Source organism: Rhineura floridana, chromosome 17 (assembly GCF_030035675.1).
Source record: "Rhineura floridana isolate rRhiFlo1 chromosome 17, rRhiFlo1.hap2, whole genome shotgun sequence".
In the NCBI taxonomy this organism is placed as follows: Eukaryota; Metazoa; Chordata; class Lepidosauria; order Squamata; family Rhineuridae; genus Rhineura; species Rhineura floridana.
In genome coordinates, this window is record NC_084496.1 from 1,621,886 (window position 1) to 1,647,714 (window position 25,829).

The following is a 25,829-nucleotide window of genomic DNA, read 5'->3' on the forward strand; positions in this document are numbered from 1 at the left end:
TCTGGCGCCCAAGGCGAGCGGGGGGCGGGGCCCGAAGAGGCAGCTCCGCCCAATGGGAGCCGGCTCGCGCAGCCTCCCAGCCAATCGGCGTCGTCGGAAGTCGTGAGGGGGCAGCCACCTCACCAGCACCGCCTCTGCGGGCGCCGGTTCGTTCCGCTCAGTCCATCCGGCAAGTGGGCGATGATGGCGGCGCCGGGAGGGAAGCGGTGCGTGCGGCTGTCCCCGTCGTCGGAGGCGGCGCGCTCGGCGTTGCGCGGGGCGGAGGCGGTGCTGTTCGACTGCGACGGGGTCCTGTGGCGGGGCGAGGCGGCGGTGCCCGGGGCGGCGGAGTCACTGGGCCGGCTGGCGGCGGCCGGGAAGCGGCTGTGCTACGTGACCAACAACTCGTCGCGCACGCGGCAGGCCTACGCAGAAAAGCTGCAGCGCCTGGGCTTCCCGCCGGCCGAGCCGCGGCAGGTCTTCGGCTCCGCCTACTGCGCCGCGCGCTACCTGCGCCGCGCCCTGCCGCCGGGCGCCGCCGCCTACGTGCTGGGCGGGGCTGCGCTGAGCGCCGAGCTGGAGGCGGCGGGCGTGGCCCACCTGGGCGCCGGCCCCGCCCCCGAGCCGGGCTCCGCCCTTTTCGGCGCGCGCGCCCCGCTCGACCCCGCCGTGCGCGCTGTCCTGGTTGGCTACGACGAGCACTTCAGCTACGGCAAGCTCTGCCTGGCCCTGCGCTACCTCCTGCGCGGCGACGGGTGCCTCCTCGTCGGCACCAACCGGGACAACCGGCTGCCTCTCGAGGGCGGCAGCGCCGTGCCCGGTACGTACGTGCGTACGCGCCCGCCTGCGAGGTGGTAGGTCAGGCCAGCCCGCCCGCCTCTGAGCGCTTGCACAGGTGGCCGAGGGAGCGAACGAGCAAGCAGGCCCGGGTCTCTCCACCTACCCACTGCACAAACGCTGATATTTTTGTATGCTGTTTATATTCTCTTACGCCGTTCTTTCAAGGAGCTCGATCGTATCCTCACAACGACCCTGTGAAGTAGGTTAAGCCAGAGTTGGGAAACCTTTTGGCCCTGGGGCCCAGATCTTTATTTCCCTCCCCCAGCTAACTTTGACAGTTGGGCGGGTAGGGCAGGTGACCCACCCACCTGTTGGAGCAGACCTGTCAAGGAGAGGGGGTCCACTCCATCAGGCGATGTCTGCTGGTAGCTGGAGGGTATGGTGGCCCTGGACTCCTTGGGAGGAGCGATGGGATATAAATTCAATAAATAAGTCGCAACAGTTCTGCTTGCTGCAGAGCTCTGGTTTGCCAGAGTGGGAAGCAGCACCCAGCTGGACTGAACCCTGCCCACCAGCTAGACATCATCTGAGGGGCAGGTGAGCATTATTTGGGGGAAATGACCTATCAGACTAAGACTGACCCATGAGCTGGAGGTTCCCACTCCTCCATTAGGCGATCCTCGACCATTCAGTGGGCTCCATAAACAGAGCTGGGTTCCAAGCCTCGCTCTTCTCAGTCCAAGTCTAATGTTCAGCATAGCTTTCCCCAATCCCAGATCCTGTTGGGCTGCCAACTCATCAATATCAGCGAGCACCATCTATGGTTGGGGACGGTGAGAGTTACAGTCAAGAACATAGGAAGCTGCCTTGTGCTTATTCAGACTATACGTCCATGTAGCTCAGAATTGGCCACACTGGCTGGCAGCAGCAGCTTTCTAGGGTTTCCACAGATGTGGCCGCCAATTTTAGTTATTTCACTGTATGTGGGCTACACGCGGCACCAGCCTTCCCCAGCCTGGTGCCCTCCAGATCTCCCTTGGTAAGAGCTGCGCCTCAGTGGCAGAGCTTCTGTTTTACGTGCAGAAGGTTCCAGGTCCAGTCTCTAATGGCATCTTCAGGTAGGGATGGGATTCTTCCCTGACGGGAAACCCTGGAGAGCTACAGCCAGTCAACACAGTCAATATTGAGCAAGATGGACCAGTGACTTGGTAACAGGTAGCTGTCAGTGCAGGCCAGGGATAGCCAACATGGTGCCTTCCAGATATTGTTGAACTACAACTCCCATCACCCCTGAGCATTGGCCATGCTGGCTGGGGCTGATGGGAGTTTGGAGTCCAACATCATATGGAGGACACTGTTGGCAGCCCCTGATGTGGACACTACTGGGCTAGATGGGCCAACAATTTGACTCAGTATAAGGTATCTGGCTTCCTGCGCCCCTAATAGTTCTGGTTGTGGTTGGTAGCCGCATCTCCATCTGCCTCTCACCTGGTGTCACATATGACATTGGGTATGGGTCAGGGAAAACAGCCTTGTGGGCCCAGTTGGGGCCTGTGCTGTGCAGATCACGCCTGTGTTAAGCAGAGGGTCTGAGATGGTTTAGAGGCAGTGAGGCCGTTGGCAGTGGATGAAAGAGGAGATGCCCACAATGAGGGCACAGTTCTAATCAGGTACAGACGGTAGTGGAGGCTGTTCAGATGAGGAGGAGCTTGCTAGACACACCACACTAGCTGCTTCCTGACATTTTCATTAAAAATATTGTGGGGCTTATATGTCTGAGCAAGCAGTAACCTCAGAAAATAATTGCACCCTCTGTATTAGAACCTTGGCCCATTAAGGACCCCTCAAAATTGTTCTGTGAGGTACCTTCCCACTCCTTTCAGCATTTGCCACGCAGCATGGTACGACCAGCCTATATCAGTGTTTGTAGAGTGGTCCAGGCTGCTTGAGTCGGCCTGAGAGGCTGCTTCCTCCCATGAATGAAATCGTGGTTGCCGGAGTGGACGATCCGCAGCTCTTGTGAAAGTGGGGAAAGGTGCAGAGAGCAAAGCAAAGATGAGTCTTAGGTCTGCACTAGTTCATCACAACTGCTTGGTTTCCTTTCTCTCTTTAGGAACCGGCTGTCTTGTCAAAGCAGTGGAGACGGCAGCCGAGCGTGAAGCTTTCATCATTGGCAAGCCCAGCCGCTACATCTTTGAGTGTGTGGCCAGCGAGTTCAGCATCGACCCTGCTCGCACCATCATGGTCGGCGACCGCCTTGACACAGACATCCTCATGGGCAACAACTGCGGCTTGACAACTCTGCTGACCCTCACAGGGGTCTCCACCTTAGAAGAAGTCAAAGGTCACTTAGAGAGCAACTGTCCTGAGCGGAGAAACCTAGTCCCCGATTACTATGTTGATAGCATAGCCGACCTTCTCCCTGTCCTCCAGGATTAAAAAAGGGAAAGTTTTCAGCTTTTAAGAGGTATTTCTCCCCCCCCCCCAGTGGCTCGAGGCTGGTAGTATCACCTCAGTTACTGCAATGCACACAATTGCTGCTTGCAACTTAAGATGCTTTTAGTGCGTAACTTTTAATTTAAGTTCTCTGTTTACAAATTCCTTTAAAAATGCACTTTGGAACAAAGAGGGAAGTGTGTTGCGTCGATCAGCTTTCAGATGTCGTAAAGCATCAAGTATGTCTTAAAGTGTCCGCAGTGTTAACAGCATCAGGGTAGAGTCTTGCTCAACTGGGTCTTGCTCAACTGGATTGGAGGGGATCAGGCAGGCTTCTCTTAAAACCTTGTACTGTGGTCTTTTGTGGAAACTATATCCCTGCCTTTGGGAAATTCAGGGAATCAAGTAGTATGAGGGCACTTGCTCTTTTCTGACCTGTAGAACTTGACTTTAAGTTTGGTTTTGATGCTTACTCAGGTCCCAGTTTTAGATAGCCTGCTTTGTATGTGATTTCAGGAAAAAGAAAATTGCTTGTAAGTCCAGAAGTGTTGTTACCCTTTCCAACACAGCCATTTGCACTTGCTTCAATATGCAAAACATGCACAATTCTGTTGTGTTTCATGTGTTCCTCCAAGATAATAGATGTGTGTGTCTATATATAGTGATGTGAAGAACTTCAGATATCTATTTTTAAAGTGAATTATAATATATTGAAAATAGATTTTATTGGTCAGGAGGACTATCTCTCAGTTGTTTTTTTAAAAAAATGCTTGTGTTCTTCAGTACATACCACAGCAATACCTGAACAAACTACAAGACGAAACACCATTTTAAAAAAGGAGGGTAGTTTGATAATTCCCAAATTGTAACAGTGCTTGAGTTACTTGCCACAGTCACTTGCAGGTCTTGCTACAGGTGGTCGGTGCTAACGATTCAAGAGTGAGCTCCCTAATGTAAATTGTATCTTCTGTGGTATTTCTCTGGCATGAATAGGTGCCATTTTGCTCTCAAGCCATTTTGGAGTCAATACTGATGAAGCAACTACAGTAACTTGCCCTGTGTCTTCCTATTCACATTTTACTTGTGGGTTGTTGGGAGGACCCAAGAAAAGTCCTTTGCAATCTGCCTTGGCACCACATGTCCACTGAAAATGGGAGTTCAAGCCATTTTGCTTTGCTGTTTTGTAGGAGACATGATGAGCTGCCCTTGTTAGGTGCCCAGGTACTTTTGTTATCATGACACTAAATGCCAAATTTTGTAATATCAGCTCAAGAAATTGATATGCAAATATAAGGATTAAAATAACTCTCACTCTGGGCGACCAAGAGAAAACATTTGCTTTCACCTTTCAAATGTAGCCCAAATATCTCTGACCTTGTGTGCTGATGATGCTTCCTGTATTGCAGACACTTGAAACTTGTATGAACTTGCCACTTTTTGATGCAGCAATAAGTGTGTTGTCTACAATGAAATATATTTTTGCATTTATAAATTAGGGTCAGCATTCACACTTCTTTGGAAGTGCTAAAAAGGTGCACACTTATATATCTCTTCCCCAACCCCCAGGTTGTAATCTGTTTCCCAATAGAAAACTTCCACCCCTTAGGCTTGCTATGCTGTCATTTGTAAGCCTAAAGGTTGTTCACCATCTTTGACGATAATGCAAACTGTTTATTTCTGTTTGGACTGACTTGAAAATAACATGATGTTGTCCTTTTTCTGGGACTTGCATTTATGCAAATCTGGGGAGATTCAGGAATGTGTCCCGTATATGATCACTGTTTAGAACCTGTCAACAGCTGCTGAGACCTACTAGCCACACAGTAGAACCTGTCACCTCTCTTCACTGTTTCTTCCCTTGTTGTGAAACTGCTGGTGAAAGACCAAGCAGTCTCTGTAAAAACCACCTGGGGAACGTCCGTCCTGTTCTTGAGTCACATTAAACAATAAGTCTCTCTTCTTTTGTAGTTGTCGTATTTTGATTTTGCATGCTTTGAGATTCACTGGTGTTCATCTAAATTAACGTATAAAATAACCGTTTCCCCTGGTGTTCTTTTATTGGAATCATCTCCATAAGGTTTCACCTAATTTGTCTGTAGCAAATATGTGGTAGACCTGCTTGAGAACTGAAACGTGCAGTGTTATACACGGATCCAACAGACACAATGGGAAGAAGAATATTTTATCTAAGTTGGCTGTGCATTCTTCCTCACTGCAAATTAATGTTTTGGATTTTTGGTTGCTAATGTAAGATTAATGAGGATTGTATTTTGGTAAGATAGAACTAGAAATGACTTGCAGAACAATCACCTGTAGAAATAAGTCCCACTGTGTTCAGTGAAGCTTAGTGTTTAGGATTGCCGCCTTAATCTGCATTTTTAGACCTGCGTACCTTCTTTACACAAGCAGGCCCCATTTACACATAACAGCAAACCAGGGTTGGGCCATTGGGTCCAAGCTTTTGTTTTGCCTGTTATGTCCTCTCCAGGGGTGTTGGAAATTTTTGAACTGGAAAATTTCCTAGAGTCCTAAGTCGGCAGAGATCTAATTCAGCATGTATTAACTTATTTTTAGTGAACAAAACTTGAAGAATGCCCTGTTAAGTTTACCTGCTATACTTAACGAGTCATAAGCCTGCAGTCTGGGTCTGTCCCTTCAAGTTTTTTTTCCCCTCCTGAGTTCCCTACCAGTGGAGCCTCATGTAAGCGGCAGGACCTGGCTGATTTAAGGGGTTCCACTCAGCAGGGAAAGAAGAGATGACTGTACTGTGCTGTTGCTCAACTTGATCAAACAATGAAGGAGTCTGAGGAAGATCCTCTGCTCCTTGCTTGGTGTTAAGCCAGCCTACGCAAACCAGGTGCCCTCCAGAGATTTGCACTGTAACTCCCATGAGCGCTTAAAGAACTCGCTGTCCTGAGCCAGTATGTGTTTACATACCACAAAGGTGATGATCTGGTTTGCTTTTAGCTGTTCAGCCACATCTGAGCAGGAGCGGAATGGGTGTTCTGGCTGTGTGTTTGCCACAGGAAAAGGTACCCAGCTGTAACCTTCAGCAGTGAAATGCACAAATACGCATTTCTTTAAAAAAATTCTGAGGATGAGCATGCTGGCATGAAAGCATTCTCCTGCACATGCCCCCTTTTGCCATGGGCCTCAAAAACACTGCAGGACAGCGGTGTGATCTATTGCCAGATGAATAGCTTGGAAGCAAAAGGCAGCAGGTGTTTTATAAAATGATGCTGACAGGCTGTCGTCTTAGTCTTGGATCTTGGGGCAAGTTTATGACAGGTTTGCTCTGTTCAGGTTAGAAGTCTAAGCCTGCTGTCCATGTAGGAGGCAGTGAGCCTGGCAGTTAAGTTGTGGTCTTGTGTGTTGTGGAGGTCCTCTGCAGGAGCAGTTGAGCTGAGCTGAGCCGAGCCCACAAAATTGCGCCAGAGTGGGGAGTCTTCATTCCTTCCAGGTTTGCTATCTCGAACCTCAGGGCAGGCTGGCACTCTTCTTGTTTTCACTTCCTCCTCCCAAACGGGAGAGCTGTCTGGCCTGTACCTCTGGCCACTGCCAGTATGCAGAGGCCCCACACAAAGCCCCCAATTGTGTTTCCCATGAATGCGTGAGCTGTCTCGCCAGGAAGGGCAGCAAAAGCATCACCGTGCCCAGGACAGCCGTCTTTCTGCAGCCCCTGTTCCCTCTCACCGTTTAGAGCATCTAAAATTTCCCCCATCACACGGCTCTCTCGCCAAGGTGAGGTGCCAAGGTGGGCAGTTTACCTGGCCCTAAAATGGGGCATTGTTCTCAGGTTTCCAACTGGATTCCAAGGGATCTGAGCATGCCCAACCTCTATACTGTCAGAAGGCACAGGCAGAGGAGTAAGGATGGCATCCAGAATGGATGAGCAGATGGCAGCACACGCCACCCCTTCTCCGGTAAGTACTCTACCACCCTTCTCTCTTCCCCACCCACACCCCCAGGACTACCACTTCTTGGCACCAGCAAATGGCCTGTAACTGATTCTTGACCTCCCCTTTCTCTTGATAAACAAAAGGGATGGGGTGATGCACAAGAGGACTTCCAAATGAATTGTGTCCCATTTTATTGGGATGGCCTCCCATTTGGATTTCTTACCATGGACACCCAAATGTCCTGAGCATCCTGGAACTGGCTATGGGCTGACATCTGGAAATGAGAGAACTCTGATCCAAACCCTTTCATTACCCCAGGACGAGGGTACCCAATATGGTGCTCTCCAAATGTTGGGGCTCCCAATTTTCATCCAACCCAGCCGGCATGGGCAATAGTCAGGGATGATGTGAGTTACAGCCCCACAACATCAGAAGGGCACCACATTGACTATTCCTGCTGCAGGACCATTGATGCAGATGTGGCTGGAAACTGAAGATACTCCGTATGCCAGGATGATCAAGCTTGCTCAAATCTGCTTTCACAAGCTAAGGAACTTCATGTTTTAGGAAGTTTCATAATCAGCATTGAACTCTTTATGTAAGGTTTCCCCCAGCCTGGTGCCTTCCAGATGTGTTAAGACTACAACACCTAAGCTTTTTAGCTTAGCAAGGCAAAGTTAAGTATTAAGCATTTTAATTTAAAGGCCCACCTAAATAGTTCGTACTGCAATCCCGCAGTTCCTTGAGAGTAAATCCCAAGTAATGCAGTGGAACTTGTTTCTGAGTCAATCAGCTGTATTAATTTCAGTTCACTGTGCTAAAGTTTTCAAAACAAGCCAAACTTTGCCTCCAAAATGGTGTGAAAAAAGTATTGGAAGTTGGCCGATGCATTGCTTGAGATTGGCATGCTTTTGCATAGCAACAATTTGAACACCAAAATAATACAGTCAAACATTTTTATAGTAAGGGAAAGGGGGGGCGTGCACAATCCATGGAATCACTGTGGCTGGTCACCAAACATTTTGAATAAATTGCTCTTAGGAGAGAGCCTTGGCAGCAGAATCCAAAAGCCCTTCCAGGATATTTTGGGGTGTCCTTTCTGTCATTTTGACCTGTGGAATTATCTGCATCACTGTGGTAGCAACTCTCGGCTTTACTCAAGCATCTCCCAAGGTGAGTTCCCTTCCTCTGAAACTGTAGTACTAAGTTTGCTATTCCACACTTCCTGCAGGAATAGCTGAAAGCTGTAGATCAGCAGCAAAGGAATAAGGCTCTAGTTCTCTACACCAACCCTCCCAAACCCAGCACTCTCCAGAGCTGTAGTCCAAAAAACGAGGGTGCCAGCTTTGGCAAGGCTGCTCGGTGCACTTCCCTGGGAGGAGGTCCCATTGAACTCCATGGGACTGGATTTGATTTTTTAGATTTGTATACGACTTTATATTTAGGCTGTGGCTACCAGAAAACTCCCTTCCTGCATCCTCTTCTGAAGCCCCTTGCAATGATTCATGTAGGAACAATCGTGCATTGCACATGAGGGCATATTTCCTTTCGTCTGGCCCATGCATCACTCCAGCTCTGTGGTCTCATGTTTTAAAAAAGGGCAAATGAATCACTTCTGCCTTCCCCCTTCTTGCACCAGTCATGACTTTACAAACCTCTGTCATACACCCCATTAGACATCCGTTTCCTAATCTGAAAAGCTAAAGGCCTAAGTCTTCCCCTGTCCGGCTGAAGCCCTGCCCTGTGCTGGCTGTTTTTAGATGCCCCAAGAGACGGCAAGGACTGAGTACAAGGATGGGCGGAAAGGGTTCTGCCAGAGCCGGTTGCCCGGGTGGTTTTTTGCTCATGAAGTTACCACTGTGCCTCCATAGCCTCTTTTGCAGGTTGTCCGGTTAAACTTCCACAACCACCCGGGATCCCGGATGAACCAGTTGGCCTTTGTGAATAAGTCAAAGAACACCGTTACTTACTACGTCACCTCACCAAGCAACCAAACGACATCAGTCTTGTTTGACAACAAGAATGTGAGTGTCCCTCCTGGTGGTTCTGCCTTTCCCAAGCGTGAGGTGGGGAGCGGGATGGTATGTGTGCGCCCGATGCTGGGAAGCTTCAGACTGGAAGAGACTAGCTTTTCAGACGCAAATACAAGGCCCGCCTAAGCTGCTGGTCTTCTGGCCAAGCTGCCTCCTTTGAACCAGCATAAAAGGGGAGTCCTCATGGCCTACCCCTCAGGGCTTTTGTGAAGGTGGAGGAATCGGCATTCGTGAAGTCCTCTACAAGGGCTGCAGAATTTTTTTTATGAATTGGTTGGGAAAAGCTGATGCGTTTTTCTGGTAGGCAAAGGGGACTATGGCGCAGCATCCCAGTGCCAGTGTTGGCATAGCGTGTAGCTGTGTCAAAGCAAGCCTCCTTTTGCTCCCCAAGCCAAAAGACTTTCTCGGGAGGGCACACATGGATTTCAGCTGCATTGGATCCCCTGCAGCATAGACCAATGGGAGATGCAGAGCTATGCGGCTCAGCCCCAGGAAACACATGTGCCCTAGCAGCCCTCATCCTTGGAATATTGGATGGAACGAAATGCCCAGGGGCATGTACGGAGTGCCTTACCCTCATCAACCCCTGCCCTGGTAGCCCCTGAATACAAACAGAAACGCAAAATTAGGATTAGAAGGCAAAGCTTCCAGTTGAGGAGAAATGTGACTTCCAGACCGTTTTCTTTACAAATGAACCATGAGCAGCTTGCCTATCCGAGTGTCAGAGGGTCTGTGCCTGAGAAATACGAGGGGGGGGGAACCAGTGGGGATGTATTGCAGGGGTGGCTAACCTGTGCCCTCCAGATAATGCTGGACTGCAACAAGCATCATCTCTGACCTTTGACTGTGCTTGCTGAATGGGAATTGGAGTCCCATAGCTCAAGGGCCACAGGGTAGCCTGCCCACCCACCCACCGACTCAAGGCATTGTGTTGTGCTGGAGGAGGAGGAGGGAGGAGACAGGCTGGGCTAACTTGTTGGATGCAGCAACCTACAAATTCCCCTCGCTTATGTTGTGTTTTTTCAATGCAGGGCTACGTCTGCTACAAGCCCTTGGAGCAAAACAGTTGTTACCTGAGGATGATGGACGCCCGAGACCGTGACACTGTACAGATGTCTTTCAACCTGTCAGAACACAGGGTGAGCAGCCACAGGGCTAGGAAGCTGCCTCCGTAGAATATCTTTGCTGTCAGGCTGTTTTCTCAGTTTAACAGTATCCACGAGGAAACTGAAGCAGTGTCACCTAGAACATGATCTCTCCTGGGTGATGTGGTGATGGCCACTCACTTGGAAGGAATGGTTTGTGAAGGAGGCATCTAAATTGGGTGCCTAATCCGTGGCCCTCTAGATGTTGCCAGGGTCTGGCTCTCATGTGGGAGCTGATGGAAGGTGGGAATCTAACATGGCTGAAGGGCCACAGGTTTGTTTATTTATTTATTTATTTCCATTTATATACCGCCCTTAGCAGAATAGCTCTCAGGGCGGTGAACAAACAAGATAAAATACAATATATCATAATAAAAATCATAAAAACATATACAGACAAACAACAAAAAACACTACAAAAACACAATACGACAAAAATTAAAAATACGGATTAAAAGATTAAAATGGTTAAGAAAATTAAAGTGCCTGGGAGCATAAAAAGGTCTTTACCTGGCGCCGAAAAGATAGAAGTGTAGGCGCCAGGCGTACCTCTTCTGTACACCTCTTCTGTGTCTCTGATCTCAGTGGAACCTCCATTTGCAGAGAGAGTATATCTCTGGTTACCAGATGCTTGTTCCTAGTAACAGGGTGAGGCCCACACTCTTACGCCCTGCTTCTGAACTCTGGGGACATCTGGCTGGCTGCAACTGGAAATGATGCAAGATTAGCTGGACCTCGGTCTGAGTTTTTAAAACAGGAATGGGGAACCTTTGGGCCTCCAGATATTGCTGGACTACAACTCCCATCATCCCTTGACCACACTCTCTGGGTCTGATGGGAGTTGGAGCCCAACAACATCTCAAAGGCCACAGGCTCCCCATTCCTGTCTTAAAACATTTCCTGCTTCCTCTTTCTAAACGTGTGTTCATCAAGTGGTGCTTTGAAATTCACAAAGGAGAAATGGTGCCTTATGCTGAACCGGGCTCTCGTCCTCTCTTGCCCTCTGGCTAGCAGGGACTCTCCAACATCTCAGGCAGAGCCTCTTTCCCAGCTCCATTTCCTGAAACCCAGTGAACTAGAGGCACTGTGGACTTGAACCACCAAAGACATGTTGTCTACACAGGCTGTATGCCTGCTGTTGAACTATGGCCCCTCCCCTTGCTACTGAGGGCAAAGCCAATGTTTATGCAGCGGTGCATTTCGGTACAGTATCCCAAACTGGATTGTAACTTCGTTGTCCATCAGGGCCGGCTCTGCCATTTGGCACGGTGAGGCGACTGATTCTGGGAAGGGGCTGCAGCAGCAGCAGAACCCCTGGCTGTTCCCCTCTTTTTGAAGGACAGAGCTGTGTATATTATGGCATGTCCTGGTTCCCCTAACCTAGTCTGCTTCCACAGATATCATGGAGGACGCTATCCCATAAGCCAGTGTTGATTTCAGATTCACCTGCTAGACTAGTCGGCGTCTATGTGGGAGTGGGGGGCACTGCCTTGTACTGAGTCAGACTCTTGGTCCATTTAGCTTAGTATTGTCTACACTGACTGGCAGCAGCTTAGATGAGGTTCTCTCCCAGACCCACCTGGAGGTGCCGGGGACTGAACTAGGGGCTTCCTGCATGCAAAGGAGATGCTTTACCCCAGAGCTACACCTTTTCCCCTAAATGTCTTAGGACGTTATGGTTGGCCAAGATGGATGGGCTTACTCTTGTCCATTTCCTTAAAAAAAGAGAGATGGAGAGAGTAAACTGTAACATATTGGCAGGTGCAGGGCAGGGTGTGGATGAGAAAAAACCCTCTTGCCAGCTTGTGGGCAATTCCAGTAAACTAAGGACACAAAGGTGCTTTTGTCAGCAATTCCACAGCAGCATAAGTTTGAGTAATGATGTATAAGAGCCCTTGGGACAAAATGTTAATGGTTTCAGGAGAGGGGCAAGGGCAGAGGTTCGGTTTCGGGAAGACAGAGGCCCTGTTCTGCTGTGAATGCCAGCACAAAGCTCACTGGGCTTGGCTTACTGCTCCGGGTTCCATGCAGCACGCAGCGCTCCTGGCCAGCACTGCTGTGAGGCTCCCCCAGAACTTTTTAAGAAAGTAAATCTGCAGGAATGTGAGACACCCGGCAACCTTGTCAAGTCAAGGATTGCTGGGGGAGAGGGAGGGAGTGGAATCAGCCATCCAGCTCTGCACAATCCCAGGGAATTCACCTTGGCTGCTGGTGATGATTAAAGGGAAAGGGGTGTGTTTGCACAACACATTCGAACCCCTTTAAAGCTTCTTCGTAAGTCCAAAACAAGGAACTTGGCGAATTGTAGTTGAGAAAGAAAGCTAAACTTTTCTCTCAAACCGCAAAAGTTACCGGGTATCTTTGGCAGAAGCTGTGGGTGTCGAATGGGTTTTGAGACATTTTGAGCAGGCTTACCTTCGCAGTCCAAGGAGTCATGGCACTGCTCCAAAATGCTTCCTTCAGGGAAAGCGCTTCTGTGGAAGAAACCTGGACCACAGGAGTGTGGGAGGCTCACCAAGTACAACTCAGGACAGGCAAGCGTGCTGGGGCGATGGGTCTCCTGCAGCATCACGCTCCATGGCCCCTCAGCAGAACTGGATGCTTGCGCTCATCTGACTGTTACAGCCTTTGCCCACCTGGTGCACTCCTGATGTTTGGGGCTACAGCTCCCCTCAGCCCCAGCCAGCATAGCACATGTCTCAACTACACTGGAGGGTTTCCTTTTAATGGGCAACGGCGGAGAGATTAAGGGGCCCAAGACTTCGGGCTTCACTCCTGCTTTTGCTTTTTGCTCCCAAGGTGGATCAGCTGCCGCTTCCCAACAACAAGACCCAGTACTACCGCGAGTTCCTGGGGATTGTGCCAGGGAGGCAGGTGCAGCCGGAGGAGGCTGGTGAGGCTGTCGGGTCCATGTGTGAGCAGGTGCCCATCTACTGGGTCAAGAAAAAAGACGGTGAGTGAGCGGCCTCCTTGATGAGTCCTTTTGAGCAAGAGAGCAGGGAGCGCAAAAGCCAGATTCCTCTGTCATGAAGCCTCCAGTGTGGCCTCGTCTCTTTGGCTGCAGCTACACTTTTTGGTGAGATTAACTGAATCCCCCACCCTGACAGCTGAATCTGCATCTGCCCAGCGCTGCTTCCCTGCCTCCACTCATCACTGGCTGGCTAATACCACCATGCAGCTTATGAGAGGCAGCATGATGTAGTGGTTAGAGTGCTGGACGAGAACCTGGGCCACCCAGGTTCAGTTCTTCACTCAGGCAGGAAGCTCACTGGGGACTTTGGGCCATTCTCTGTCTCGCTGCCTATCCCAGCATTTTTCAGCCTCGAGTCCCAGCTGTTGTTGGACTCCAACTCCCATCAGCCACAGCCAGCTTTAGCCAGTTGCCGGGGATGATGGGAGTTGTAGTCCAACAGCAGCTGGACACGCAAGTTCGAAGAAGGCTGGCCTAATTTACCTCAACTGGGTTGTTGGGAGGATAAAACGAAGAGGGGGTGAGCCATGTGCGCCACCTTGAGTTCCTTGGAAGAAAAGTGGGATATAAATGTAATGAACTCTCCGCACGCCCCTGTATCGGCTAGAATAAACGAAAATAATCCCAAACCAGTCTCTATTCTGAGGATCGTGTAGAAATGTGGACGACAACAGGCCCAATCCAGTTAAGAGCGTTCAGGCTCCGCCCCCTCCCATGGAATTCTGCAGGCATGACAAGGGCTTAATTAGCTGGAATGGCCCCCACTCTAGAGAGCTTAGGGATGGGAGGCGAGAGAAAGGAGGAGTCAGCCAGGAAACAGAAGTCCCCTTGCACACTGGAGCCCTTTGCAGGTGGTTTGTAGGACTGGCGATGCATAGCAGCAACCTAAGACCTGCTCCTTGAAATTTAAACTATCAAATTGGGCAAAGGGGGGGGGGAATGTTTCCAGATCCTGCAAAAGAGCAGCGTCAGTTTTTAGTCTCTCTCCCCCACCCCCTAATATCACTTTAGATGCTCACCATAAGGACGCTGTGCATAGGAGCTCAGGAAGCTGTGTTATACAGTCAGGCCAGTGGCCCATCTAGCTTACTAGTGTCTACACTGACTGGCAGCAGCTCTCCAGGGTGTCAGGCAGGGTCTCTTTCCCAGCCCAATCCATCGATGCCATTGGGGATTGAACCTGGGACCTTCTGCATGCAAGGCAGCTGCTCTGCCCCTGAGCTATGGCCCTTCCCATGCACAAAACATGCCCCTGTCACACATCTGTTCCCTTTGCAGGTCCTCTGAAGCAGCGGCTCATCTACCTGTGCATTGACATCTGCTTCCCGAGCAACATCTGCGTCTCCATCTGTTTCTACTACCTTCCTGAGTGAACAGCCTGGGTGCCTCTTGCACCTTTGCTGTCTCAAAGTCTGCTCGAAGCAGCTCCCTCCACAAAGCCCGCTGCCTCGTAATTCAGGGCTCAGGATTGGGATAAAAACGCTATAACAACCTTAACTTCCCCACAGCCTGCTGCCCTCCAGATGTTTTGAACTTCAGCCCCCATCAACACAGCACAGCTGTATAATGCTAGGGCTGATGGGATGGGAGTTGTAGTCTAACAAACAGCTGAAGGGCACCAGGTTGGGGAAGGCTAAACTGCAGCAACACACAGTCATGATGTAGTGTATATAGATATACACACTTTATTTACAAAGAGTGCCACCTTTCAACTATAAACTTGTAAATAATTGTCTTTTGGAAAGAAGTAGCTGCATGGTGTAGATTAACATCCAGTTAAAGTGAGTCATATATACATTTTGTAAAAACTTTACAAAAAAAACAACCACCAATTTTGTATGAGAGTAGATACCCCATGTGTGTGAGAGAGATATTAAGTAAAAGCACAAATGAGGAAATGAGCATCTCCAGACATTGTGTGTCTAAGGGGATGGAGAGAGAAAAAACGGGGGTCGGTAACTCCTGTTTTCACAAGGCTTTGCAAACATCTTTGCACTTTTCAGGAAGCGCCTCCCTCCTGGAGACCTGGAGCGCCTTCACAGTCTGTGGACCCAGACTCTTTTGAGGGAGGGGTGTTTGCTTTTCTTTTGCAAAAGGAAGCCCAAGACTTTGCTAGATCAAAGTTGGTAAACCAGCCTTCCCCAACCTAGTGCCCTCCAGCTGTTTTGGACTACAGCTCCCATCGGCCCTTCCCTAGGATGCTGGGGCAGTCCAAAACATCTGGAGGGCACCAGATTGGGGAAAGCTGGTTTAAAGGCACTTCAGGGCCCAGAACTACGTGCAAGCCCCAACGTGGGTGGTGGGTGGTGGGTGGGTGGGAGGCATTGCCATCTCCATGCCTCGCTCCAGCATCAGACCTAAAGTGTTGTCACTTGCAACTTGATTCAGCTGGAAAACATGTCCAGTTTTTCTCCCACCCTCTTCATAATGCTGCAACACAGGATTATCCAGTGAAACTGAATATTGGGAGATTCAGGGCAGACAAAAAGAGAAACCTCTCCATGCAGCACGTAGGTTAATGATGGAATTTGCTCCCATAAGTGCTGATGGCTGCAAGAAGGGTTTTGACAAATTTGTGAATAGGGCTGTTGGTGGCTGCTGGTCCTGACAGGAATCTCTGGAATCAGGGAAAATGTCTCTGGGGAGCAGCTCCAAGAGAGGAGAGGGGTCCTGTGCTCATGCCCTGCTTGTGGGCTTCCCAGCGATTACCCCCGTAGGAACTGACTGCTGGACTAGATGGGTCTCTCGTCTGATCCAGCCACTTTTAACCATAAAAACAACTAGGGCAAACTGCTTTTCCTCCAACTGCATGAATCCTCGGGCAGATGGTGACCTCCTACCTTGCTCATAGCAGGGAGAGGAGAGGTGTGCGTGTACACGTATTAACTAGCATGCGAACCGAGTCTGTCACGTTGGGCAGAGGTGAAAGGAAGGAACGGGACAGCTTCAGCTAACCGAGAGGGTGGAGTGGTTCTCTAAACAGAGCAAGTTTAAACCATGAGATACACCCCAGACAGTGACGTCGGCAGGGAACGTCACAGTTTCCCTTTACAAACCCACTTCTCGTGGTGATGCTTTTGCATTAAGGTCTCATTCCAAACAGAATTTTGGAATTCTATTTTAGAGCTACCTCCCACTGCGCAAAAGACGTAAGATTGTTAGGGTGGCTTAAATTAGTTTTACTTGAATGCAGCTCTTCCGCAAAAAGGCAGTTGTGGGTGGTAATGCAGCCTAACGGAAGCACTCAAGTGGCCCCTTTGTGTGCTGGGCATCTGAGGCCCTGGCCAAAAGAACAGGCGGCAGCAGTTTTGCAAGCAGTCTTCCTCCTCAGCCCAAGACGCTGTCATTGAAAGCGAGGCAGACAACCGCTTTCTGGTGCCCGCTGTATTCCCTCTTGATCTCGCCTGTTTCCACGCACCAGAGCCTGGCCAAATTATCTGATGAGGCTGGGAAGGGAAAAGATTTAACAGTGAAGGCCGGAAGGGGTTGTGCAGCACCTACTTTAGAAATAGGGGAGTATCACAAATAGCTGGACTTCTTATGGACTGAAAGCAGGCTGTGCCAAACTGGTGCCCACCAGCTGTTTTAGACTACAGCTTGCAGCAGCCCTCAACCAGCAGAGCTATACGGGCTGAAGCTGGTAAGAGCTGTACTCCACAAACATCTGGAGGAAAGCAGTTTAGGGTTAGGGTGGTTGAAAGAATGGTCAAGCAGGCAGTGCTCAGGTCAAGCACCACCTCACCATCAGCGCACGAGGTGGCTTTAGCACCTCCCCTCCCCCCCCATCTGCAATAGAGGGACACTACTGACCTACTATACAGGATTGTTGTAACAGTTACTGAGCTACTGTCTAAAGCACTTTGAGACTGTTCAAAATACTTTATATTTTTACCAGGGTGGGGAGGGAGAAAAGAGACAAACGACATTTGATTTTCTATGTAAGGTACCAATATAACTGGGTTTAGTTGCAGGACTCCTTGTCCCTCACCCACCCCATCTATTCACTCATTCCCCAAGGAACGGGAGGGGGGGGCGCACACACACTCTCTCTCACCTGTGACAATGTACTGAGAGTCCCCTGAAAATGCGCAGTCCCACATCCAGCCACGGGAGGTTTCCCCAGGGTTATTGCTCTTGATGCTGAGCTCTGTCATCAGAGAGAAGTTGGACGTTCTCCAGATCTTACATGTCTGGTCGGCGGAACATGTAGACAAAAGCCTGGAGCAGAAGGAAGAATTGCCCGGGGGGGGGGAGGAGGAGAGGACACCAGTCAAGTCAGGAGCCTAAAAGCGCCAACCAAAAAACTCAGTGACTTAACCCCCCCCTTTCAACAGGTGAAAGCTTCCAGAGTTGTGGGTTCCAAGAATCATCCATATGAAGACGGGCTGTAGCTCACTGGTACAGCATCAGCCCTGCAGGCAGGAGGGCCCAGGTTCAATCCCTGAGAGCCCCTGCAAGTAGGGCTTGGAATGTCTCCAGTCTGAAACCCTGGAGAGCCAGTACTACTCACGTGGAGTCTGGGCTGAATTTGCACTGCAGAGCGTAGCGGTTGTGTGCAGGAATCTTGGTCTTCGGGATAAGCTGTGTCACCTCATCTCCAATGCCACCAGTTAGATTCCACACATAACAGTTGCCCTGCGAGAGGTTAGAAAGGAAGCATCTAAGAGGCCCTCTGGAATTCCCTTCCTTTCGGCCTTCGCCATGCCCCCTCCCTGATAGGTTTCCGCCGAGCCTTGAAGACCCGGCTGTTCAGGCAGGCCTACGGGATCCCTGGGGCGGGTTAGCTTTTAATACTGTTATTAATCAGAATTGTAGTGTTTAGTCTAATTATTAATTGTGGCCCTCACTGTTTTATATTGTATTTTATTGTATTGATGTACGTCGCCTAGAGTGGCTGTTAATTCGGCCAGATAGGCGATTCATAAATAAAATTTTATTATTATTATTATTATTATTATTATTATTATTATTATTATTATTATTATTATTATTATTATTATTATTATTCAGTCTGCCTGCCAAGTCCCTTTGAGGTCTGGTTTGCACATTAACACCAAACCACCGTTTGCTTAGCCCATCTATGGTATGTGCGAACTCAGCTCAGCAGACGAACCATGATTTGTTTTCCGGCAACAAAGCATGAGGTGAAGTCAATGTGGGTTGTCGACTTATGAACCACAGCTTGCTCTAACTATGGTTTGACAATATGCCACAACCCAACAGCCTTGCTTAATCATGGTTTGTTTGACCACACCACTCCAGACATTCACTGAGCTACAGAGACACAAGGCAAGAGCATCTGAAAAACAAACTCTGGAGAGAAAGCTTTAGGTGGCTTGTTTGCACATCTGAGAAGCAACTCATGGTTTATTGAACCATGATTAAAACAAAGCATGACTTAGCGTTACGTGGAAACACAGCCAGGGTGACCATCTGACACTGGAGGCTGGCAGAGAAGCAACAGGCAGACCGCAAAGCATTGCCACACACCCCCACACTTACCGAACTGTTAACAGCAGCCATGTAGCTGGCGTCAGGATCAATGTGGACAGAGTTGACAGAGACTTCTGGCTCCGGGATGAGCTGCTCATTGTGATCCGTTTTCAGGTCCCAGATGTGAATGGCCCCACTCTGATCCCCGACAATAAGCTCTGCCTAAGCAGAGAGAAACATAAACACAGGGTATAACCTCTCAAGACCATACACATTTTGCAAGCCCCCACAATTTGGAAGAGCGCAAGGAAAGGGGAGACGGTCCCAGAGTATGGTCTGAAGGCATATGAGCCTATGAGGCATTAGGGTCTTGAGCCACATAATGCTTTAAGGACCTCCTATCCCATGAAACAGCCTGGGTTCATCATTTGAGGCCCTTTTCCATGTGCCCCCTCTAAGGGAGATGAGGAGGGGAGCGACATGAGAACCGGCCGTCTCAGTAGTGGCTCCATGGCTTGTGGAATGCTCTCCCCAGAAAGGCACGCCTGGCCCCATCACTGTCTGTGCCAGGTGAAAGCATTTTTATTCACCCAGGCTTTTGGCCCTTAATTTAGAGGTCACTTAGGTATGTTTGCAGCCTCTTCTTCCGCTCATCTTTTTAGTGGGGTAGATTAAGTTGGATCTGCCCTTTTATATTCATGGATGAGCATTTTAGGTTCTTATTCTATTCTTGTTTTTATACCTGGTTTTAATTTTTGTTTTTTACATTACAAGTTGCTTTGAGTCTCTTGTGAAAAAAACAACAAACCACCACCACCTTGCTAAAACTAAGCCGGTCCAGGTCTGGTCAGTGCCTGGATGGGAGACCCCCTGAGAGCCACACATAGGCCCCCTTTGGGTTCCACAATGGAAAACGGAATAGAAATTTAAAGGAATAAAAATAAATACAGCGTGTAGTAGTCAAGGCTTCCCTGAACAGGACTGGAGGGGGCAGCCAAGAGAGCCCCCATACCTGATTGGGATGTAGGCAGACACAGTTGATGGGGGCGTTCACTTGAAAAATGCGCTGGCATTGAAGGTTGCGTGACCTGGAAAGAGAACGGACACAAGAAGCACTACAGAGGTGAGTCAAAGAAGAACACATTCATCACTGCTGTGACATCTTCCAGCCCAGGGAGTGGCACTTCACATGAATGAGGGGCTTAATTCACAAGGAAGGCCTCCTATGCAATTGGATCTTCCTGTCTTTAAAAGCAACACATTCAGTCATGCTCAGTGCATCACACCTTAGATCTGCAGGTTCCTCTTGTTGAATTCCATAGTGGGTAAACTCAGCAGGATATTAGGTGCCCTTTAAGCACTCAAAATTTCCAGGATTTACGTTATGTATGGTCTTCCTCCCAACCCGAGTCACTGTTTAGTATCTCCCCTTCAATGTGTGTGTGTGTGTGTATATATATATATATATATATATACACACACACACACATACACACATAAAGGGATTTTTAAAAAGCTAATCACAGCAACAGATATATTATTTGAATGATTAACTGAAAAGGATCCAGAGCATGCTTGTGCACAGCGCGGTTTGACACTCTCTCTCCCCTTATACACACACACACACACCCCTCTGAAACTCAGGATAAAACTTCATACATTTGATGAAACTGACTGTAGTCTGCAAAAGCTTATGCTGTAATAAATTTGTTAGCCTTTAAGGTGCAACAGACTAACGCTGCCAGCCCTCTGGTAGTCAGCAGGTTTGTGCATCCACAAAGGTCCCCAACTTTAAGCCACTCATTCACTCTTCTTCCTTGTATCCCTTCTCCTTCGCTTAAAACAAGGGCGCCAAAAATTAAACCGGCATGCCTCTAAACACAAAGGGCGCAATCCTAACACTTTAGAAAATTGATTTGATTCAGTGTTGCTCTGTATTTTATGAACTTACAATTTTATTGTGTTTATTGTACAACCACCATGTTATGTTTTTTAACAGTTTGGAAGTTTATAAATATTCTTATAAATAAATAAAATCGCTCACTAGGAAGGAAATCTCAGTAGGATGGAGTTTTGAATAAATATGCTCAGTGTCATGCTGGAGAACTCTTGGCTCAGACAAACCTGTTGCTACACTGGAGTCGAACCTTCGAGTTCCTTCCAGCTCTACGGTGCTATTTAACTGGCCTAAATTGAGCAAGCATCTGATTTAGGCTACAAGAACTATACCTGCTACAATACTTGCCTTTTCACCAACATCACTGCTTAATCGTGATTTGAGGAGAGAACCTCTTGCCCACCTTGCAGATTATAAGATTCCCTGGCTTTCCTTGCAAATTGTCAGTCCATATGACAGTTGTCATTTCAAGGCTTGAGGTCCGCTAGACCTCAACCAGAGTAAGGTTGCTGAAATGAGCAGAGCTCCAGAGGCACACCTGAGATCCCAGATCCGGGCCATGCAGTCTTCGCCCCCCGTGTACATCCAGCGGCCATCTTCATGGAAGCCAACAGAGGTGATGTTCTTGCTGACGCCGTCGTAATTGGTAACGGGGTTTGGGTTGTTGGAGTTCAAGTCGTACATACGAATGTGTTGGTAACCTGGAGAAAAGACACTGACTGCTTTGTAGGAACCAAAACCACAGATTGGCACTGCACAGAGCCGTCTGCAGAGGACTGGCTGAACTACAGCTAGCATCCAGACCCGCAAGAGATAGAAAGTAGTCATTCTACCCCAGATACGTGGGAGAGACAGTGAGAGTTATTATCAAGGAAAGGAGGAGGCCAAACTGAAATTTGTTTTGGTTTCCTGTTGCTCCAGGGGCTAGGACTTGCACCAATAGGTTCAAACTACAAAAAAGGGAATTTATGCATTTTTAATTTAATTTATATCCTGCCCTTCCTCTGGAAAGGAGCCCAGGGCAGCAGACAACAAATAATAAAACACTGAAAACATCTTAAAAACAAAACATCTTGAAAAAATCTAAAAATATATGTTTTAACACATCTTAAAAAACAATTCCAACGCAGAAGCAGGCTGGGATAAAGGTCTACTTAAAAGCCTTGTTGAGAGAGGAAAGTCTTCAGTAGACCCCCAAAAGACACATGTCTAATATTACAGGGGAGGGAATTCCACAGGATAGGTGCCACAACACTTCAACGCAACACAGTTTTTAAAACAAAGTTCCATCTACTGGGAAAACTGTATGAGTGGATTTCCCGAATTGGCAGGAGGTTGGACTAGATGGTCTTTCAGGTTCCTTCAGCTCTATGATTCTATGAATAATGAGCACTTTATCTTATAAATCAATAATCCCTGTAACAGTAAATCCCAACACTGTAAAGAGTTCCTCTTCCTGTGTATAACCTTTTCACTTGTCTCTGCCTAAGGAAAACAAGTGCAAAGGGATGAACAGCGGGCAGGGGAAGGACACACTACATTTCCTTCACTTTACCTAACGGTAGGGCTGGCTCCAACTAACAAGCGTGGTGGCATTTCCTGGGCTCAAAATAACCAGCCTGGTTCCTCCACCCCCAACACCCCCAAGACTGTAGTTTTGTGACAGTGCGGAGAATTCAGTGAGATGTCTATAGCCACCTCATTGAGCTTAGAATTCCTTGGCTGAAAAAGGCCATCAGAGGTAAGCTAGCCGATGTTCATTAGCACTGGCAACATGCCCTTGTAGAGACAAGGTCGCTGCCTCCATGCTCCCAGAACATGGCGCATTTACTCACCTGCAGCAGCAATCATGCTACGGTCTGGGGTGATCTCTAGCGCATTGACCTGCTGGCAAAGGTAATTAAGGAAGACACTGTAGGCTGTAGTCAAAAATCAAAGCAAGGTTAGCAGAGCCAAAATCTTCCTTTCTGCTGGTACAGCTCATACATCGGAAGGATACAGAGTCTTGGTGCTGGACTGTTCGGGTGCATATCCCACTGTGGGCCTGCCAGAAACGTACCGTGTGGTCGTAGCCAGCAGTGGCCAGGATGACAGGGTCACTACCAACGGTGCCCTGCGTGGTGTTCATGGTTCTGATTTCTAAAGGCACAGAAGGACAGAAGGGTAGAAGTCCCACATTATTTGATTCTTTATTCAACTTCCAACTCGCCCTTCCTCCCAAAGAAGCCCAGGGTAGCAAACACATCAATACTAAAAACATGTTTAAAAGCATTCTGAAAACAGTTAAAAATACATTATCTCAGCCAATGTTTTCAGGATTGCCAGGAATAGCATCTTTCAAATGTCTGGGTAAACTGGAAAGTTTTTAGATTCCTCCTGAAATAAGGGAGACAGACAGACCTCACCAGGAAGGGCATTCCAGAAATGGGGAGCCACCACTGAGAAGGCCATGGGTCAACACCTGATGGGCAGCCTCCAGTGGCGGCACCAGCAACACGCAAGCCATTTGCACCTGTATGGCAGAACAGCGGACTCCCTACATGCTCTCAAGGCGTCATTGCCTATCAAAGTAGGAGGAAGAGTCACCATTGCTCAAAGAGGAGCTGAGAGGCAGAACAGATGAGCTAGGCTCAAGTCCCACCATTTTTCATGGAGTCATTGGAAAGCCAGCTTGGTATAGTGGTTAAGAGTATTAGACTAGGACCCGAGAGCCATGGGTTTAAAGTCCCACTCAGCCATATGATGTTCACTAGGTGACCTTGGGCCAGTCACTGTGTCTGAGCCTAACCTACCTCACAGGGTGGTTGTGCGGAGATGAATCATGTATGCCACTTTAAGCTCTTTGAGGAAAGGTGGAGTACAGTATAAATGTGGTAATAAATAAATAAATTGGGTGCACTCTCAGTTTCCCTATCTGGGAAAGAGGAGTAACTGTGGCACAACTCACAGAGTTGGTGTGAAATGAGACAATGTTGAGATAGCACATAAAGCACAGCTCAACCCTAGGCACGTTCACAAGGAAGCAAGTTCCACAGAACCCATGCAGAACTCAAAGAACCCCACTCCAGACACAGATTTATAATTTTAGGCATAGTTTTGGACAAGCATAAAGCAAATTTTATAGTCTGTTTTTTATTTCGATGCTTCTTCCCCCAGATGTTGCAATGTACATTGAGACTTTGGAGAAGGGCAATATCAAAATCTGAAACAAACTCTGTGTCTGTCTGTGAAACATGGTACAAATTGCTAGGGGCCAGCATCAAATTTGTAGGGCAGAGCATACAGATTGGAAAGGGCTGGTGGGCAGGGGGATTTTCCCAGCCTCGCATTATTGTGGCTTTATTAATTTTTATGCAGCACCATCAACGCACAAAAATCAGCAGGGAAAGAGGGCAGATCCTTGCCCCACGGTGAGGAAACAACAAGGCAAAGTGTGATGTAGAGGTTGGCAAGACCGAACACGACTGGAGAATGAGAGGGTGTGTGTGTCCTGGGTTCAAACTCCAACTCTACCACGTCCAAACCACGGCCTACCTCACAAGGTTGTTGTGACCATGAAATGAGGGGGGCACTTCGGGATGTCCACCTGAGCACCTTAAGAGGAGAAGCAGGGTATAAAAAGCAAAGAAGCAAATAAAATAAATGTGGACGATGGGAAGAAAACAAGAGGAAGGGGCGGCGGGGGGGAGGCACGTTGCACGCATTAATGCTGAAATTAAATATTGAACAAAAAATGAAAAGTTGATCTTTCATATTATAATTACACCGCACAGCCCCACAAAGGATGATTCCCCGCCCCATTTATTGGGGGGAGGCGAGGGGAGGTCCTGGCAGCCTATTGGGGAGGGGGAGGGGAGGGGGCAAAAGGGGCACTTACCTTCAGAGGTAGCAGAGGAAGGCGCATGCGCACGCCAGACCCGGCTAGGTTCGAAGTACGCTTGCGTCAGGAGAAATCGAAGGACTCCGAGGCGCACGCGCACTAGAAACACTGCGGAGGGAAGCGTTCGAAAGTCTGAGCTTGTCTCGTCCTTTTCCATAGACTTGCAGTTAATCCACTCACATTATTCTACGAACTTCCGGGTTCCTTTTTTGGGGGGAGGCTATCCGTAGAAAACAGAGGTGGGGGAATGTAGACTTTTACGGAGAAGTTCTACACTTTTCTATTCAACGTAAGCCTCACTGAGTTCCATTGCATTTATTCCCAGGTAAGTGTGTGGAGTACTTTTCTCCCTCCCCCAAACCAGGTGTCTCTATTTTTGGTACATCTATGGTCGCATCCTGCGGGCATCTCAAGGGAAACAGCGCCCCCTGCTCTGCTGGAGGAGGAAGAGGCCTCAGCTGAGATGAGGCATGCGCAGTACGACCTGTCAAAAATATATATATAGTTCCATAAAACACCCTTCCCCAGCCTGGTGCCCTCCAGATGTTTGGAGTACAACTCCCATCAGCCCCGGCCTGCATGACCATGTGATGATGGGGCTCATAGGAACGCAGCTGTGCTGGCTGAGGCCAATGGGAGTCGCAGTCCAAAACATCTGGAGGGCACCACCAGGCTGGGGAAAGGTCTTTTGTGGAGCTAGTTTGACAGGCCGCTGGGGAAGGCTGCCATAAAGCCTCCAGTGAAATGGTGAACACAAAGAGAGAGACAAAACGGAAAGAGCAGAGGGGCAGGCCACCTATGCCAGGGAATGTGGGCTGTGTTCTTGCTTATTGTTTTTTTATTTTATTTATTTATTTATTAAATTTATATACCGCCCGACTAGCAATAGCTCTCTGTTTTGAAATATCAGAAGCAGATGAGAGACAGGGAAACAAGACTCCTTCCCAAAGGCCTGACCAAGTAATCATCATCAATATTTCCTTCTTCTCCCCCACACCTCCTTCCCTTTTTATACTGTCTGTTTACATTTATTTATTCATTCCATTTATATCCCGCCTTCCCTCCAGAGAGCTCAAGGAGCACATTGAGCCACTGAGAAGAATCTTCTAAAATGCTTCCTGACCCTTTCCTGCTGATTGGAGCCAATCAGAGTGAAAGGAGGTGAGTCAGCCACTGAGAAGACTCTTCTCAATAGCTAACACACTCCTCATTTCATGCTGATTGGCTTCTGGGGCATCTGTTGCTGTGGGAGAAGGCACGCACAGGAAGGACTGAGGGGTATGGAGGAGATATGGAGGGGTATGAGCAGGGGGTTGGACTTGATGGCCTTAGAGGCCCCTTCCAACTCTACTATTCTATGAGATGACAGGGAGCAA

General features: G+C 48.7%; 3 protein-coding genes across 5 annotated transcripts; 2 read left to right on the top strand and 1 right to left on the bottom strand.

Moving 5' to 3' along the window:
- The first annotated feature begins 22 nt into the window (after positions 1–22).
- PGP (phosphoglycolate phosphatase) lies at positions 23–5,155 on the top strand. The gene is made up of 2 exons (XM_061600146.1): positions 23–799; positions 2,873–5,155. The coding sequence occupies exons 1-2, from the start codon at positions 181–183 to the stop codon at positions 3,196–3,198; spliced, it is 945 nt and encodes a 314-aa protein (XP_061456130.1). The 5' UTR covers positions 23–180; the 3' UTR covers positions 3,199–5,155.
- Positions 5,156–6,997: 1,842 nt separating this feature from the next.
- Positions 6,998–15,518, top strand: BRICD5 (BRICHOS domain containing 5). Its single transcript, XM_061600148.1, has 6 exons — positions 6,998–7,118; positions 8,136–8,267; positions 8,966–9,118; positions 10,159–10,266; positions 13,072–13,225; positions 14,522–15,518. Exons 1-6 carry the CDS (start codon positions 7,068–7,070, stop codon positions 14,614–14,616), a joined length of 693 nt encoding a protein of 230 aa, XP_061456132.1. The 5' UTR covers positions 6,998–7,067; the 3' UTR covers positions 14,617–15,518.
- Positions 15,519–16,398: 880 nt separating this feature from the next.
- On the bottom strand, positions 16,399–24,563 carry MLST8 (MTOR associated protein, LST8 homolog). Of its 3 annotated transcripts, XM_061600137.1 has the most exons (10): positions 24,451–24,548; positions 24,108–24,167; positions 22,573–22,712; positions 22,409–22,460; positions 21,112–21,274; positions 19,689–19,764; positions 18,746–18,898; positions 17,754–17,878; positions 17,298–17,461; positions 16,399–16,689 (listed from the first exon to the last, which is right to left on the bottom strand). In XM_061600137.1, exons 3-10 carry the CDS (start codon positions 22,699–22,701, stop codon positions 16,571–16,573), a joined length of 981 nt encoding a protein of 326 aa, XP_061456121.1. In that variant the 5' UTR covers positions 22,702–22,712; positions 24,108–24,167; positions 24,451–24,548; the 3' UTR covers positions 16,399–16,570. The 3 variants fall into 3 exon arrangements, with proteins under 3 accessions (XP_061456121.1, XP_061456120.1, XP_061456119.1); XM_061600136.1 differs by lacking the exon at positions 24,108–24,167 and having other exon boundaries at positions 22,409–22,457; positions 24,451–24,563; XM_061600135.1 differs by lacking the exon at positions 24,108–24,167 and having other exon boundaries at positions 24,451–24,562.
- Between the last annotated feature and the right edge of the window lie 1,266 nt (positions 24,564–25,829).

What these genes read in the sequence shown, in the direction of transcription:
- PGP (XM_061600146.1), top strand. Translation starts at nt 181, where the DNA reads ATGATGGCGGCGCCGGGAGGGAAGCGGTGCGTGCGGCTGTCCCCGTCG. An exon ending in GGGCGGCAGCGCCGTGCCCG is followed by an intron (nt 800 to 2,872) that starts GTACGTACGTGC and finishes TTCTCTCTTTAG; the next exon opens with GAACCGGCTGTCTTGTCAAA.
- BRICD5 (XM_061600148.1), top strand. Translation starts at nt 7,068, where the DNA reads ATGGCATCCAGAATGGATGAGCAGATGGCAGCACACGCCACCCCTTCT. An exon ending in TTACTCAAGCATCTCCCAAG is followed by an intron (nt 8,268 to 8,965) that starts GTGAGTTCCCTT and finishes GTGCCTCCATAG; the next exon opens with CCTCTTTTGCAGGTTGTCCG. An exon ending in TCAACCTGTCAGAACACAGG is followed by an intron (nt 10,267 to 13,071) that starts GTGAGCAGCCAC and finishes TTTGCTCCCAAG; the next exon opens with GTGGATCAGCTGCCGCTTCC.
- MLST8 (XM_061600135.1), bottom strand. Translation starts at nt 22,701, where the DNA reads ATGAACACCACGCAGGGCACCGTTGGTAGTGACCCTGTCATCCTGGCC. An exon ending in CAGTCCAGCACCAAGACTCT is followed by an intron (nt 22,461 to 22,572) that starts GTATCCTTCCGA and finishes TACCTTTGCCAG; the next exon opens with CAGGTCAATGCGCTAGAGAT. An exon ending in TCTGCCTACATCCCAATCAG is followed by an intron (nt 18,899 to 19,688) that starts GTATGGGGGCTC and finishes CTCTCTGCTTAG; the next exon opens with GCAGAGCTTATTGTCGGGGA.